Source organism: Arabidopsis thaliana, chromosome 5, assembly GCF_000001735.4.
Source record: "Arabidopsis thaliana chromosome 5, partial sequence".
Classification (NCBI taxonomy): domain Eukaryota; kingdom Viridiplantae; phylum Streptophyta; class Magnoliopsida; order Brassicales; family Brassicaceae; genus Arabidopsis; species Arabidopsis thaliana.
Window position 1 is genome coordinate 22,186,778 of NC_003076.8, and position 16,632 is coordinate 22,203,409.

Genomic DNA, 16,632 nt, shown 5'->3' on the forward strand with positions numbered 1-16,632 from the left:
TCCAAATCGATGATTTGTTATTTTGACTGAATCATCTATCTAAATGAATTCGAAAAATTGACCTAATCTTTAAAACTCATGAATGATGCTCAATTTTGCATATACACGTAAATCAGTTTGCAGCTTCATCCAAATGAATTATCTGAATGAGCAAACGAACAGCGGAACATGGCCTAACTCTAATGGAAGAAGAAATATAATATAAGGAAATTTAGGGGTCCTTAGATCATCTGTAATCCTCTTGATATCCTGCCTTTCTCTTGCATCATTTCTGACTTATAACTTTCCTCCATGAGACATTTTTCTGTTGAAATGTTAGCACGTTAGGACTTTTCTAAAGGCGCCAGAAAATCCATTATGTTGCAGGCCAAAATTTGTCTCGTTTTTTTCTCCCATGCGATTGTTGGATGAATACTAAATTGTAGATAATGATAAGATTTGAATACAGTTTCTATAACAACCTTATCGATTTCCTTTTTTTCTTTTTGAAACAATCAGTTCACGAATCAGATATAAATCAATAATTCAACCAGAGCCAATGAGTCTTATTCTCCACTAATAGCCAATGTGAGATTCAATTCTGAGTAGTGACTAATGAGTCTATTGACTTAATTAGCACCAATTAAATTGGTAACGAATTAAAGGCTGTTTCTCATCTATTGCAGAATAAGTAAATCAACGCTAGGATACATAAATGTTGTCTTGGACTGTTAGTGAGGCCCAGCGGCGGATACATGTTATGTTCTAGAGTGACATATTTGTCACTTATGGTGTTTCTAGAATTCAAAAAAAAAATAAAAAAAAAATCATATAATTTAGATTGAATTTGACCCCAAAAGACTAAAAAAAACCAACTTACAGATTAGTTTACAATATGAAAGAGTACTCAAAAACATTGGAATATGTTTGTACAAAGCGTATTAACAAACTTACAATCAAACATGAATAATGCTCCCAACATCCTGTGAAGGTCGATCATTGGCTTAGGTCATAGACGTGAAGCCTTCAAAAGTCAGCTCACTTTTTGGTTCTGGTACCTTCTCCTGCTTAGCCCTCTTCCATCCCACGTATAGTACAAATACATAGATTAGAAATCCGAGTATAAATGCCATCATCAAGTATAAAGGCATACATAATATCGGGAATTGTATATACTTGAGAAACATGGAAAGTGCGTAAGAACAAACGAGAGGCACCGAAATAAAGATGTACCACCAATTATATGCTTTACCAACAGGTAAGAGTATAAATGTCAAGGCAATAGCCAAGCAAAATGCTATAGTATTGAATCCCCACACAAACAACACATTTATCATGATATTTCCCGTGTAATATATTTCATCTTTATCTTGCGGTTGGACGGCAGTTTGATATGTAGCTGTGATAATCAGAGCTGTTATTACTAGAAGGGCATTTCGTGTTCCGTCGGACATGCGGTTCTTATAGCGAGTCATTGTCGTGGAGCAATATTCTACAAAAGTTATGGGCGATCTCAAGAAGACAGATGCGGTCTTAACTTTTGATAGAGAAACCCCGCTCTTACCCCCTGAGTGTCGAATTATTTTCTCTGTTTTTATGTTCATGTGAGATCCATTAGTACGTAAAATATCAAGGGCTGTCATACCACCTTTGTTTTGGATGTCCCGGTTCAGCGATATGCATTTTAATAGTTCTTTGACTACCTGTAGAAGCTTCACGACAACCATTCATTAGAAAATCCTATAACACATAAATGGCCTTGAGAAGATTAATTAGAGTATTATATTTTTTATGACTTTTTTTATTAACCTATATCTTTGCATACTTTTGGTTTTTTTATCTTCTTCTTAATATAAGATTCAAAAATTTGAAGAACCATTAAACGATGAATATCGAATTGTAAAGACGGGTAAGAACATGCCTTATGATTATTCTTATAAGCCGCAAGATGCAAGATCGTGTTGCCATCACGATCACGTTTGTTCAAGACATGAATCTCAGTAGATGCAGCATCGCTTTTGTGCAATCTATGTATCCATCCTGTGAGCACTTTGAGCTCTTCGTATCTATCATTCATCACCGCAATATGTAGAGCAGTCTCGCCATTCACGTTCGTGTCTTTGATGCTCTCAGGACAAGCCAGTAAGAACTCAGTAAGAAGGTTGGCATCGCCCTTTTTTACTACAAGATGTAGTGGTGTCATGCCTGTATAGTTATGTGATTAAAAAAAAGAAATTTGACATCATCAAACTTTATATTATATGTTATAAAGATATGGAATTTAAGTTCTTTTATAGAATCCCCTACAACATAGATGCATCGACTTTTCTCCTGCTATAGCGCATCAACATAAAAACAAATATTTTCAGTTTGGAAAAATATCGAGGTAAGATATTTGTATATTAAGAAAGGGATATATATATATATGAACTAGAATATTTCATTTTGAAAACATGGTATTTTAGTTTTCCTTATCAAAGATTAAATCACTTGAAAAGTCTAAAAGCAAACAGTAATTTTTTAACTATTGTTTGATAAGAAAAAGACATATATATCAAATATTAACACAAGCACAACATTAAAACATTTAAACATATAAACACGAAGACAAACATAATAACAATCAAAGTTCTGATTGACCTACTAATTAAGAAACCAAGAACGAAGCAAATAATACCTTTTCTCCCAGCAACAAGAACGAGATCAGGATTAATCTTGACTAGTTCTAGTGCTAACTGAACTTGGTGGTTTTCGACAGCGAGATGCAAAGGACTAACCCCATCCGAGTTTAGTTTTTTGGCAAAAGTTGGTTTTAAAACCATCAGTTCCATCGCCAAATCTGTCTTTCCGGTTGATGAAGCTTCATGGAGAGGTGTGTGGACGAAAGGTAAAACATCAATGTTTTGTAAAATATATGGATCCTTGTGAATTAGAGCATATAAAGCATCAACGTTACCCGAATCAGTAACCCAAAGTAACCTTCGATCCATATAGCTACAAAGAAAGAAAACTGATTCCAAAGAACAGTTTCAACAATGAACAAATTGAAATATTGTCGTCGGTATATAAATTAAAGGAGAATATTAAGAAAATTATATACTACTAGTTTTACCGAGTATTGACTTAATCAATCAATACAATTGGTTAGTCAGAATGTTGCTAGGCAAAACGACGAGGACAACTTTTAGTAATGGAAGAATAAGTGTACTTTATTATACAAACAGTTGACTTAGATTTTATCTAATCAAAATAGTTTATGTTTTATAGGAGATAGTGCTTATTGCTTAATGATCAATGTTTCAAAATTAAAACTGCAATTAGATTTAGTTGCAATTAGCTTTTAAACCAAAAAAAAATGTAATTAGCTTTAGTTTGCATCTATATGCGTGTGTAAAAAGATGTCTTCGCTCCCAGTTACGAAGAAAATATATCTGAAAGAGTAACTAAAACATTACATCACACATCATCTTTTACAGTAATAAAATTATTTTTGAGCTTGTGTCATATTGCTCTGAATCCTTAATAATATTTTAAATTTTCTATAAATTAGTTATTGAAAACAAATATCTGTATATCAGTGATCAATTATCGGTATTTCTTCATAAAAAAAAAAAAAACTGATTAGGAACACTTGGATATTAGTTGTAGATCACATAATTAACGTCACATATTTAATCATCATTTCAAATATTTTACCATCGTATATTTCACATACTTTGAGCGTAGTATATAAACTTGTTAGAAGTGGATTACGTTTCCGTCATTATATAAAAGGATCCGAATATGACGACATAGATTTTTGTCGAGTGTTTCTGACCAAAAGAAAAAAATATTGTTGTCGACTGAAAAATCAAAATCAAAATTAATTCTCTTTGAGATGTCATGTGGTATGATCCCAACGTTACTTAGGTTGAAGCAGATACACTGTCCATATCAGGCCTCGTTGTCATTCATTCCAATATTTACAATATATTCATACCCCTTTTATAATATTAAAACTAGAGAAAATGGATATCCAAATTTTATTGTTTTATCCATGATTTTAATTTGTTCTGCCTCAATTAACACATTTACAATTCATCTTCAATCCAAAGTTAATAGGAATATACGCTATTCATGTATTTCCCCTAAATTTTGACATATTTATTTACATTGTGCACTACCAATTTGCAAATTTCATTCCCATATACTATCCGCGATGAATCAAAATGTATGTCACACATATTAGTTGTATTTATTATTGTCAGCAAAAAAAAACATACTAGTTGTTAGTTAACTGTTAATGAATCAAAATGAATATCATATTATTTTGCCCTGCACATATCTATATAGAAAACTATATATAATTACATATAAGTATATAATTATCCACTATATATTTATTTTCAGAGTTCAAAATTTCAAGATTTGAAACTTCGGCTTATAATTGGGCTCACAGATTCAGATTTTTCTCATTTTCTCAGAGGATAATTATGAGTGGGTGGCTTTTGCAGATAGAAATATTTAAAGCTCCAAATAAATATTTGCATGGGATAGAATTTTGTCGTCACCTTTGACGTAAGCTTTGTCTCGCTACCATTATGAATCCAATGGACCATTTTACTTTATTCGTTTTAACAAAATGCCTAATTATCATCAATGTTATTTTTTGTTCTTATGTGCCATGCCTTTTATATAAAACTATCTTGTACATAATCCAGGACTAAAAGGGGATAGTTCCAAAATATTTGAAGGAAAATAAAAACGAATATTTTCTTACAGAACAGTATTTGAAAAAAAAATAGTACATGAAACAATGAAACATCACTATTTACGTATAGTAGTATTTTTAATAATCTTTATTATTAACAATGTACTATTTTGAAACTGATAGTAAATATGTATATTCTAAACAGTGCCTTCTATTGTTTATATGAACATTGTTTACGTTACTTCGTAAAAACATTGTTCACAAATCACAATTAATTATTAAATTTTTTGAAACAACATTCCATAAATTTTTCATGTCATAGCTGATTTTTTTAAAAATGTTTAGTTTCATTAGTATTCTATAAAATGAAGAAAAAAAATGCAAACTGTAGTATAAAATATAACAAGTCCCCAACGAGGCATTCATTAGTCATTCATTTGTATTGTTCTATATCCGAATTTGTAATCGTATCATTGTACTTCTTTGATGTTTCGTCGTTGAAAAAAAAAAATGAAGGAGAAAAGAATTTCTTGTTCCCTTTCTTTCTCAATAACGTTTTATTACTGGATGAAATTTGGCATTTAGTAGCACTTTTACCAACAGGGCCACCCGTGAAACTAAATTCTCACTCTGAGAAACTTCGACATCTATCTTTAACCATTGATTTCACATCAATTTAATACACTAACATACAAATTTAATCTACAACATAATATGAACAATTTTTATTTTTTTGTTTGTCTCTCTACGTAAGAGAGTTTTCTTGCTGTTAAAATTCTAAGTATAATGGTTAATCAGAACTAAACTTGACAAAAAAGAATTGGTAAACCTTATCAAACCGTAGACTTGTAAAAAATAAGCTAAAAGACACACTTTTTAGTGAAGAAAATTTAAGTTGATCATGAAAATGTGGAAGAAATTTTATTTACATTTTTGTTCCTTTTTTTATCATCGATATTGTGGAATGGCTTAAACAAAATGACAACTCTACAAATAAATCGATTCATTCCACCATTACCATTTCAAAAAAAAATGGCAAAAAAAATTGAAATAAGTAAAATCTAGATATCAATTATCTATTGATTTCAATTCTCATTATACGATACATAAATTTATCAACAAAAGAAAATTCAATCTTTTTCCCCAACATGCTAAATGTTTTAGGGCTTGCAAATGACCACAAAGCAAGGAAGCAAAGCTTTAGGATTAAGCAAATAAAGCTCCTCCACATTTGTATACAAACCAACTTTGCCAGCCAAAGAATCAAACCCACTCATCAACCCATTCATCTCCTCCACATTCTCCACCGGCCGATGAACTCTTCCGGCGATAACCCTACACACAATCAACACTTTCCTCACCGTCCGATCAACATCTCCACTCTCATCTCCACCGTTAACCAAAATCGACTCGAACGCTCTTCCACTAGTAGACGCCGTGAAAACACCAACCCCATTATTCTTCTCCCGTTTCGACGAGAACCCGTTTCGTATAATCCGACAGACACAACATTTCTCCGCCGTGCAAACACTTGTTGACCCGTTTATACCTAAACCACAAGCCACGGTGGTTCCGTGGAACCTAAGTAGCTCGTTACCGTCTGCGAGACATCTTGGATGCTTCTTCTGAAGTTTGCTTGCTCTGATTTTAACTGTTTCTCTGTATTCCTCGAATCTAGCTAATGTCTTCTGCATGTTGTGTACTTTTAAAACTCTATCGATTCTTCCACATTGGTTCTCTGACTTTAACCAGCTTGTTCTGCAGATTATCTCCACTATTTTTCTTGATGAATCTCCTTCTACAAGCTCCGTTACTGCAATTTAGATGAAAGTTATATAAATTTGAGAAACTTTGAATCAAACTGCATAATCAAAATCGGAAATTTAGAGTAAATGTTGTTAAAGTTTAACATTTTAGCTTTGAATTGTTAATTGCAAAACTCTGTTTTTTTCAAGACTCTGTTTTTTTCTTTATAAAAGTTGCGATTTTTATAACCTAACTTTTGTTACTATGAAGCCTAAATTGCATAATTTGTTAAATTTACTTACCGGCATGTTTAGAGAGATGATGAGCTTCAGCAGCTTCAAGCTTATTGAACTGTTCACCACATTTATGACAAGAAACAGAGGAATTGTTGCCTCCATTAATGGTGGATTCTCTGTTCATCTCCAATGAAACCCTTCTGTTTGTATGAAACCCTAACCCTTCTCCTCCTCCTCCTCCTCCTCGATCTCTCTCCGACAAAGCAAACGAACCCTTTCTTGTTTGGCTCCTGTAAGAAGCTGAATGGTTAAGATAATGCATCGGTGTTCCTGGTCTAAGCATCCCTACATAAGTCGTAGACCGACCATTTCCTCCACCGCCACCTCCGCCGGAATCCGCTGCTCCGACAGGTGAAGCCATGTCTCCGACACCAGTGATCTTAAGCTCACAAGTTGAGTTACTAAGAATAACTTCATGAGTTATAGGATTTAGAAACTCATTGCTTCCAATAGAACGAGGACTACTTATTGGTGGTTTCTCGAAATGTCTTTTGCTTCCATGGATTACGTCTTTGAGATTTGCTATTGATCTTGAACATCCTGATAAACCACCACCGCATACGGCGGCTCCGCCGGATGATATGCCGGAGATTTTCTTGGTGGAGATTGTGGAGAGGTGTTGTTGCTGTTTAGTGGTGGATATTGGGTCGTGGACATCAGATGGTTCGGATTTACAGTGGAGGGATTTCTTGAGTGAGAACCAAACAGTTGGGATGTTGTTCTTGCTTTTGTTCTTCTTCTTCTTTTGGCTTTTTTTGCTTGAATCTTCCATTGTTGTTGTCGATATCTCTCTCTTTCTTTCTCTCTATCTTCTTCTTCTGAATATTTTTGGAAGTGATGCTATAATAAATATAAATTAAATATTGTCGCCGGATGATAGGTAATAATAAGTGGATTTTGTCTTATGAGATATATTAAAAAACCAAGTTTCTTTTCTTTCTAGAAGGCATGTACGAGCAAATGAATCTGAAGGAGGTCTACGATGTCTCAACTCACCGATGTAATAAGTAATAACACGAGAGAATGTTTCTTTCACTTACTGTTTTGCCATTCTTAAAAGTGTAAAAACTGAAAAGACTTCACAACATGTTCATAAATCATGAAATAGTAATTTATAGACTAGTCCATATTTACGAATTATCACATTAACTGAATATTGGAATCTTTTTAGTGGTAAACTTGATTTAATGCACGGTAATAAGAAAAGAAAAAACAAGCTAAATTTCATGAACTTGCATTCATTAACAAAATTAACATTAGCCATAAATCGTGATTAATTCAATGATTTTGGTTTTTAAAAGATCTTTTTTTCCTATAGTTACCGTGTAGAGAATCTTGAATTCATGTCATACTTCTAAACTTTTGGAATTTCCTTTAACTTTCTCTTACAGAATTTAATTACAGTTAATACGATCATAAATCAATGAGACTGTGCGTGAGCAGGTTCACCGGTCTAATAAGTACTTTTACTCGCAAGAAGAAACAAATATTTTATTTCTAAATTTACCTTTGAGATTATATGGTGAAAGAGTTGATTATTCTTCTATGATGTCTGAAACCTAGTCAGGCTAAAACTACATATGTATTCACTCACTATTCATAAATACGTTAATCCAAGCAATAATGATGACAAATTGTTGGTCAGTGACAACTAAATGAGAATTACTAATGAATTAATAGCATGGCTATAGGAAATAAAATTGAATAAAAGAACATTGATTTCATTTCTTTCTGCTTGCATCTGTCAATTCACTCTTAAATGCCCCATAAGAGCATATGAAACATTCTGACATTTCTTGGAAAGACAGTAATCAATATACATTTTAACAAGCCATTAAAATTTATACTAAACTTCTTATTATTACACCATGCATGTAACTTTATCACTCTAGTTTGATAAATAACAATAGTTGACATAATATGTTTATACGAGCGGACGGTGAAATATAAGATTTATTTGTATAAACGAAAGTAAAACCGCAACGATAGTACATCAATATTTTTGCATTATCTCTGTTCCTAATAAAGTAACACTGTAGTATTTACATCATATCGACTTCAAAACATGAAGGAATGGATGACAATAACAGTTCGTTAATGATCAAAACACAATAACTCTAATCTGAATTGTGAGTTTGTCAAACTTTGAAAGTGCATTTATTACGAATTGTAGATATCGCAAAGGGTAGATAATGGAAGTAGGTGTGGGTGTCGTTATAGCCATATTGAATTCAAAAGGAAAGACATTAAATTAGAAATTGAATTTTGAAACATGTTGATAGATCATGTCCTTCTTCTGGGTTACCCAGTTTTGCCCTAAAACCTAAAACCAACAGGACCATCATTTCGACCACACCACATTGACTGGTCTGCCCCAATCTAGCTATGATATATCTTAATTTCCGTATGACTTGGATCCATAAATATTGAAATAGATTTGGTGAACACAATTTACTCTTAAAACTTCTTCTCTTTCATGCATGTTCTTTTTCTCACTTTAACATTTTTATATAGTGACATTTTTAGTAATCCAACGTTATTTATATGATTAGTAATTCATCAAATTTATATAGTGATAAAATTCCACAATGGTTGTTCAATAAAAATATGAACAACACAATAGAATTAGTAAAAGTGACTATGTTAAATCATTTTCTTCGCTGGGGTTTGGTGGGCGAGTTCTAAACCCATAAGCGGCCCATTTACTTCGTAAACTCAATTCGATTTGTTCAGCGTTCCAAGCCCATAATATTATTTTCAAGGGCATAAAATAAATTGAGGTTTATATGGAAAATTTGGAAATTCCCTCGTCCAGAAGAAACCAACAAAAACTGCAAAAGTTCAAGCGGTGGGAGAAAAAACTTCAGATCGTAGCCATTCATTAAATTATAATCAACGGTTTAAACCTCTTCGATCCGCGTACTCTATTCTTATTGGTCAAATAACTTAATCCTCCAACATATATAAACAACAATCAGATTTCTCTCTGTTAATTTCGTCAAGAAAAAAATTCGATTTTTTTGCGCTCTTTGTGGGTTGTTGTTGTTGAAAATGGCTGGTCGTGGAAAAACTCTTGGATCCGGTGGGGCGAAGAAAGCTACATCTCGGAGTAGCAAAGCCGGTCTTCAATTCCCGGTGGGTCGTATCGCTCGTTTCTTAAAAGCCGGTAAATACGCCGAACGTGTTGGTGCCGGTGCTCCGGTTTATCTCGCCGCCGTTCTCGAATATTTGGCCGCCGAGGTAAAATTACATCGTCTTTTCTCTCTTTCCCATTCCGTTTCCGATCTTATTCGTCTGACTCTGTTTTTGCGTGATCGATTACGAATCTAGGGTTCTTACATTTTCCGAATTTGACATGCAAAAATTGAATTAGATTCGTGTTTGAATTGAATTGTTGTAGTTCTGTAATTGACCTAATTTTGGGTTTGTTCTGATTGGTTGATGGTAATCGAGATCATATGAATCGTTGTAGTTTTCTCGCAAGATTCTAAATTTTTTTCAATTATGGTAACCAATTTGATTTGAGTTGTTAAAGTTCTCAAATTTGGAAAGTTTGATCATGAATTGTGTGTTTTGAATTTGTTCAGGTTCTTGAATTAGCTGGAAACGCAGCAAGAGACAACAAGAAGACACGTATTGTTCCTCGTCACATTCAGCTTGCGGTCAGAAACGATGAGGAGCTAAGCAAGCTTCTTGGAGATGTGACGATTGCTAATGGAGGAGTGATGCCTAACATCCACAATCTCCTTCTCCCTAAGAAGGCTGGTGCTTCAAAGCCTCAGGAAGATTAGGTCTTTTAACACAATGATATAGAACACGTCTCTCTTTTGGCTTTAGATCTAATAACCTAATAACTAGCTAGATGTTTTCACTTTTTGTATCTTTGCTTTTTTTAATTCCTTTAGGGATTTGTTTCTTTCCGTTTCTGTTTCGACATGTTGTTTCTGTTTTTGTGAATATATGAAAGTATTTTGCGAAATATGAATGATAATGTCTTTCAAAAATGCTGATGCCTTATTCAACAAGCAAACACTGCACTTTGTAGAAGTATAAAGATTTTCTTTGTTGTTGATAGTAATAGTACAAGAAAGAAAAAAACACAAAGGATTATTATTCTATGGCCAACAAGATTGAAAAAATATGAAAAGAAAGTATTTCTAAGACTAAATGTGAAAAAAATTGGTACAAGTGAGTGACAGTGTCTATGCCTCTTTAAATTACATCTGAAAAACTCATAATCAGTGACTAAAACCTGACATGTCTTGAGGGTTAATGCCATTACACTCACAGCAGGAAAAGATAAGCTCTCAGCAAAACAGCAGATGAATTATGTCCTAACAGGTAACGAAACCAAAGATTTGTACTTTTTAGTCTGAATCTGAACTAGACTGATCCACGCGTCTCTCTGTAATAGCTGGAAACAGCTTCTGCCTAGGATCTAATGAAGGCGTTTGTCTTGGAGTTTCAGAAGATGCTGAGGCTGTTGAGCCTTGTTTTCTGGCCATCCTTACGGGTCTTCCTCGTGCTTCTCTGACTTCTTTGCAGGATTTATCTAAGATTATCAGAAAATCGCGCACAATCACAAACAAACGCAACCCTTCGTCTTTTCCTGCTTTGCCATGGAAATAGTCCCCTGTACTTTTCACCAAAGCCATTATTCTCTTCTCTTCCTCGAGTATGGACATGATGCTTCCTTCAGCATTTTGAATAAAATCTTCAAGCGCTTCACGAAACCCACTCTCCTCGCCTGAACTTTTCATCTCTGAGTTGACAAAGTCTCGAGCTTTCGACAAAGCATGACCCATTTTAAGAACAGTCCCTGTTAAACCATCGGCATCTATGTTTGCAGATTTCTTTACATGTTCAAGCTCACTGCTCAAGCCTGAAACTTTCTCAAGTCCAAGATTACGGTAATTCTCTTCTGACTCTTCAGAGGTTTCCTCGACTAGGAGATCCTCTGTTTTAACACTTGAGAAACTTTGGCTCTCTCTGATAGTACGAGCCGCTCTTACACCTTCAGTCCTAATTATCTCTTGAACAACAAAGTGGAGGAGCGTTGTTTTCCCATCTGTTCCCTTGACGTCTGCTAATTTCAAAAGAGTGTCCAGCTTGAAAGCTTGAGCACCACCCCTAAATGTACCATCATTCATTCGGTTTCCGGTCTTAAGAACTGCCTCTAAGAGCTTCAGGAACAGCCGACTTCCCCTAAGTTCTTTACAAGCAACCTTTCATATACACCAAAGAATATACGTTTAGATTGGAGAAGAAAGAGTCTTGAGAAAGACTAAGAAACTGTAATATGTTTTTCTTTTCAGAACAAAGTTTTTGTAAAAGATTAGGAAACGTACCTCCAATTTCTGAAATGATTCTTTAACAAAAGCCATTTCTTCATGGAGTGTACACATAAATAGAAGTGCTTCTAGACGCTTGAAAGCAAAAGGGATATCAACGACTGCTTTCAGGAATCGTTCAGCGGATCCCAGTTGAGCTATTTCACCGCAGTATAATCTAAGTTTTAGTTCTTCTTCTGGTGTTGGTGCCATCTTTAACAGAGTCTGAATGAATTCTACAGGAAGCTCATTTCCTAATTCAACGAAAATTATGTTAGCGAACACATAGGAGAATGTTGCCAGAAAATCAAAATCTTATTTTCCACCTAAGGAAAAAGAAAGAAAAGAAGGTTACCTTCGCGAAGTGCATCACACACTTCTTCAGTTGTCGCATTCAAAGCACGCAAAAGAATTGATAGATTTTGTCCTTTCTTTGGTTCGAGGATCTGAACAAACTGAGGTAAAGCAGCTTGTCCAGAGGACCCCTTCTTGTCGTTTTTATTCTTGTCTGCTGCTGCATATCCAAATAACGACTCTATCATCTCTTCATTGAACCTGGAAAACCATCACAAGTTGTATTCAGTAACTATGCCAAAGTTATATGGTTATAGTATACCGAGGCAAAAAGCTAACAACTTTACTCACTGAAAGGATCCTGATCTTATATCATTCCAAACCATTGAATGTTCTGGGTTTGCTTGCACTTTATCCCAGAAAAATGGCTTCAGCTTTGTTTTGGGAGCATCATCATCTAATGCATCTGCTGGCCCAGAAGGCGGTCGGGGTGCTTTTGGGCCCAGACTCATTGGTGGAGGCGGACGTGGTCCTTTTGGTCCAGGAGGAGGTGGTGGCTTAGGCCCACCAGAACCAGGTGGCGGAGCTGGAGGGGGCGGTCGTGGAGGACCAGCAGAAGATGGCATTTGCGGTGCTGGAACTGGCGGTGGAGGAGCAGAAGCCTTTTTCGAGGATACCTTAAGAAATTTGGGTGGTTCCGGTGGAAGAGGCTCCACTTTTCCAGAAAAAGACTTCCCTGAAAGTACAGAAGCTGTTCTTCCAGGTGGAGGCTTCAAAGGTGGAAGCCCGTGATTGGTAATACTATTATTTCTCAGGCCTTCGTGTGATAGCCGTTCTTCTAACGAATCTGAAGTGTCAGAGTTACTTCCATCGAAAGATGACATTTTTCCTTGGTTTGAGTAAATATTAAAAGATTGATGACCCTGCTTATCTCCTTTGACCGAACCACCATAGTTGATGGAGGAACCTGAAAACATTAAAAAACATTTTAGTCTCTATAGTTCAAGAAATTTCTTGTTAGATTAGTACAGTGAGAAAGTGGAGATATTATTACCAACAGAGTAATCACTACTGCTTAAACTGAGAAGAGGCCTTTCATCGTTTTTCCTGCCTCCTGAACCATTTCCACAAACCCTGGAGCAGCATAAGAAGAATAATGCAGCCAACAAAAACGTAGAAACTGCAGTCACAACAACAGCAATGATGATTGTTTTCTCATGATCCTCTTTTTTTTTCGCAGGTGAAACAGGTGCAGAAGTTGAATTTTTAGAAGCGTTTTTCTTAGCAGGAGGAGGAGGGGGAGATCTTGATGGTGGAAAAGATGATTTCCGAGGAGGTGGGGATTTTGGTCGAGTAGGTGGGCGCGGAGGCCCCCGACTACGCTTAGGAGGGCGGGAAGGTGAAGGGGAAGGGGAAGAGCCGGGTTTAGTAGCTAGATTTCTCCTCGGAATATCAAGCATAGATGATAAGAGCTCCAGATACTTGGGGTTATGACCATTTAACTTTCCTTTTTCTTGGATACAATCAAGAAGAGTCTGCTTCAGATTGGTATGGTTCAAACCAAATAGTTCCCTACTATCCTTTGATCCTGGAAAACATAAATTGAATTCTGCCACAGCTTCCTTCACACAATCTGAATCTTGCCAACAACGCTGCGCCCATGATGTTTCTTCCTGTCAAACATTGTACAAACAAGAGAGAAACAACTATAAGAGCTATAAAACATTTTGAAAAGCATATCAGTAAATAAGAGAGAGCCAACTATAATTCCAAGTATGATTACAAATGGCGAATCCAAACTATTTTGCAAGAATCGTTCTGAGATGATCTTAGCTTTCTTATAGAGAACATGAATCAAAAACAAAAAATGTGATCTTAGTCTCTAAAGACCTAAGCTTTCAGCAAGAAACAAGCTATGACTCGCAATTCTGTCTGGATAAAATCTACTACGGAGCTACTTGATCTTCTAGTTTTATCACACACAGACCATAGGAATGCCTTACAAACGAAAACATATCACGATAGCGACAAGCGTGAACTGAAAGCTTTAGCAGCAACAAATTGTTCTCTGAATATGACTCCATTGATTAAAACGTAAGTCAAGACTATTACATGAATAACACATAATTCAAAACCTATCGACTTTATATAGCAGGATACAAGCTAATGATCATAATTCTCTTTCTCAGACACCTAGATTCTTACAGGGTACATGATACAAACCCAAAAATGCAATCTCAGTCTCTAAAACATAGCTTTCAGCAAGAAACAAAAAGCAATGTCTCGCAACTTTCCCATCAAAAGTACACTAGAGAGCTACAAAATAATCAAACAAGCTTGAAAAGCAAAAAAACTATCTTTACCATATGTTCATTGACCTGCCCTGTTGATGGGGCCATGAATTGACTAAGAAAAATCTCATCTTTTTCTGGATTCTCTTCCAAAGTTATTACCAATAACCCAGAAAACAGAATCAACCAGAAAACTAAACGACTCCAATTCTGATCACCCATTCCTCCTCGAATCATTCCAACCATATCTTTTGCTTCTCATTTCATCAGATACTCAATAGAACCAAATTGCCGATTCTACAGCTTTTTGCTGAAATTCGATAAAGATCGAAACTTTAACACAAAAGCTCAACAACCCTGATCGAAAATTTGGAGCTGACTTCGATGCAATTTCCTTGGAGGACCAATTAAATTAAAGCTTCTTACTACAATGCCACGAGATCAATTACACGTTTTCGAGACAGCACAAAAGGGGAAGAGTTGGTGCTAATGATTGTTGGCCAGATCCAAATGTTGACAATGCGATTTGTCGTCGGTGCGTTCAACCAAACCCAGAATTTTGACCAGAGAGAGACCAAAAAAGTTTCAACCTTTTACTTTTTCCGAGAAAAGTCGACGAGATAAATTCACGGAGATATTAGCTCTCAAGCTTCATACAAATATTTTCTCGAAGCTTTCTCGTTCTTTTTTTGTTTCCACCAAACTCAATCACGCGAAATTTACGCAGAGTTATTAATATATTGGATTATTTGTTTTTTCTTGGTTTTATTTCTCAAAGAAAAAAAGAGAAGGTAAACTAAAATCGCTGTTTTAATTCTTTTTTATATATATTATTTGTCTATTTATTTTAGTTTATCATGTTATTAAAATTAAATACTAAAACTTCAGTTTTCATATACATTTGATATTTTTTCTAATTTTGTGTATTAACTTTTAAGTAATGTTTTTTTATATAGAAATGAAAACATTGTTTATAATGATTTCTTCATTTTTGTTGTTACAGTTAAGGAACAGCTAATCATGTTTATCTTTTTTTATTTTCTTGTACCACTTTAAAACCAGATTATAAATAGGTAAAATAGCAATAGAAACAAATAAATTATAACCTCTGAAGATAAAATCATTTGATTCCATGTTTAAAGATGCATGCATGATGCATGGCCCATCTCTCAATAGTCAAATTGCTTGGGAAAGCCAAGTGTTAAAATTAATAAAAGACTCAGAATCTTGATCTATCACGTTACGCTATTGATCCTTTCACACCTATTTTCTTACTTCTCTTAAGAAAGTTCACACCAAAAGATCAAACTATCCTAATTCCATTTATCATTGGAACCGGAAAACTCAAATGCGTATAAACTTAAGTTTGGTATTAATTAATTGGGTTAAATTTGTTTATGAGGAGCCACCCCTATTATAGAAGTAACTTTTGATTATGAACTTCTTAAATTAAAGAACATCTCAATAATGAATATCATTGATTAATCACCATAGTGTTCTTTATGGAGATTCTTTATAACTACATCCATTAGGCATCGGACCTTTAGCCAGTGAATCGAATGATGTATTACAGTGTCTTGGAATCCAATAAAACTGCACCTCACAAAAGTAGTGTAGGTTTTAATAAAAATTATCAATAGAGTAACTTAAACCTAAAAAATGCTACAAACTATAATACTTTTTTGGTAATTAAGGAAATTTTTCCAAGACAAACACACAAACTAATCTTTGGCCTCTATACAAAATCCGACTAATCTCGTTATTTATAGTGTTCACGTTGCATATATAATTGCCTCAACGAGAAATAGATCACAGTGATTTAAACATCTTTTGATAGTAATAAATACTTTATACAAAACCAATTAAAAATAAACAAATACTTCTTTATTATACATCGAAATAAAGATATTTTTTATATAAATTCTTTTGTATTAGTTGTCGTTTTACAAGTTGAATTTTGTTTTAAATTAGTTGTTATTGTCAGTTTTTAATGTAGATGTTTAACA

At 34.6% G+C, this 16,632-nt stretch overlaps 4 protein-coding genes and 1 long non-coding RNA gene across 6 annotated transcripts; 2 read left to right on the forward strand and 3 right to left on the reverse strand.

Moving 5' to 3' along the window:
* The first annotated feature begins 60 nt into the window (after nt 1-60).
* Nucleotides 61-299, forward strand: AT5G08225. Its single transcript, NR_143068.1, has one exon. It is a non-coding gene; the product is annotated as an other RNA (long non-coding RNA).
* A 586-nt stretch (nt 300-885) lies between these two features.
* AT5G54620 (Ankyrin repeat family protein) lies at nt 886-2,969 on the reverse strand (the record flags this gene model as incomplete). The annotated part of the gene is made up of 3 exons (NM_001345093.1): nt 886-1,682; nt 1,901-2,184; nt 2,657-2,969. 3 exons carry the CDS (start codon nt 2,967-2,969, stop codon nt 984-986), a joined length of 1,296 nt encoding a protein of 431 aa, NP_001318799.1. The 3' UTR covers nt 886-983.
* A 2,620-nt stretch (nt 2,970-5,589) lies between these two features.
* On the reverse strand, nt 5,590-7,782 carry AT5G54630 (zinc finger protein-like protein). Its single transcript, NM_124844.3, has 2 exons — nt 6,718-7,782; nt 5,590-6,482 (listed from the first exon to the last, which is right to left on the reverse strand). Exons 1-2 carry the CDS (start codon nt 7,481-7,483, stop codon nt 5,830-5,832), a joined length of 1,419 nt encoding a protein of 472 aa, NP_200274.1. The 5' UTR covers nt 7,484-7,782; the 3' UTR covers nt 5,590-5,829.
* A 1,727-nt stretch (nt 7,783-9,509) lies between these two features.
* RAT5 (Histone superfamily protein) lies at nt 9,510-10,715 on the forward strand. Its single transcript, NM_124845.4, has 2 exons — nt 9,510-9,951; nt 10,299-10,715. Exons 1-2 carry the CDS (start codon nt 9,763-9,765, stop codon nt 10,500-10,502), a joined length of 393 nt encoding a protein of 130 aa, NP_200275.1. The 5' UTR covers nt 9,510-9,762; the 3' UTR covers nt 10,503-10,715.
* A 37-nt stretch (nt 10,716-10,752) lies between these two features.
* Fh5 (formin homology5) lies at nt 10,753-15,350 on the reverse strand. 2 transcript variants are annotated; one of them, NM_124846.2, is made up of 7 exons: nt 15,076-15,246; nt 14,699-14,936; nt 13,390-14,008; nt 12,687-13,302; nt 12,397-12,596; nt 12,060-12,295; nt 10,852-11,936 (listed from the first exon to the last, which is right to left on the reverse strand). In NM_124846.2, exons 2-7 carry the CDS (start codon nt 14,870-14,872, stop codon nt 11,079-11,081), a joined length of 2,703 nt encoding a protein of 900 aa, NP_200276.1. In that variant the 5' UTR covers nt 14,873-14,936; nt 15,076-15,246; the 3' UTR covers nt 10,852-11,078. The 2 variants fall into 2 exon arrangements, with proteins under 2 accessions (NP_851191.1, NP_200276.1); NM_180860.2 differs by having other exon boundaries at nt 10,753-11,936; nt 14,699-15,350.
* Between the last annotated feature and the right edge of the window lie 1,282 nt (nt 15,351-16,632).

What these genes read in the sequence shown, in the direction of transcription:
- RAT5 (NM_124845.4), top strand. Translation starts at nt 9,763, where the DNA reads ATGGCTGGTCGTGGAAAAACTCTTGGATCCGGTGGGGCGAAGAAAGCT. An exon ending in TCGAATATTTGGCCGCCGAG is followed by an intron (nt 9,952 to 10,298) that starts GTAAAATTACAT and finishes GAATTTGTTCAG; the next exon opens with GTTCTTGAATTAGCTGGAAA.
- Fh5 (NM_180860.2), bottom strand. Translation starts at nt 14,872, where the DNA reads ATGGTTGGAATGATTCGAGGAGGAATGGGTGATCAGAATTGGAGTCGT. An exon ending in GGCAGGTCAATGAACATATG is followed by an intron (nt 14,009 to 14,698) that starts GTAAAGATAGTT and finishes AATGTTTGACAG; the next exon opens with GAAGAAACATCATGGGCGCA. An exon ending in ATAAGATCAGGATCCTTTCA is followed by an intron (nt 12,597 to 12,686) that starts GTGAGTAAAGTT and finishes ATGGTTTTCCAG; the next exon opens with GTTCAATGAAGAGATGATAG.
- AT5G54630 (NM_124844.3), bottom strand. Translation starts at nt 7,483, where the DNA reads ATGGAAGATTCAAGCAAAAAAAGCCAAAAGAAGAAGAAGAACAAAAGC. An exon ending in TCATCTCTCTAAACATGCCG is followed by an intron (nt 6,483 to 6,717) that starts GTAAGTAAATTT and finishes TCTAAATTGCAG; the next exon opens with TAACGGAGCTTGTAGAAGGA.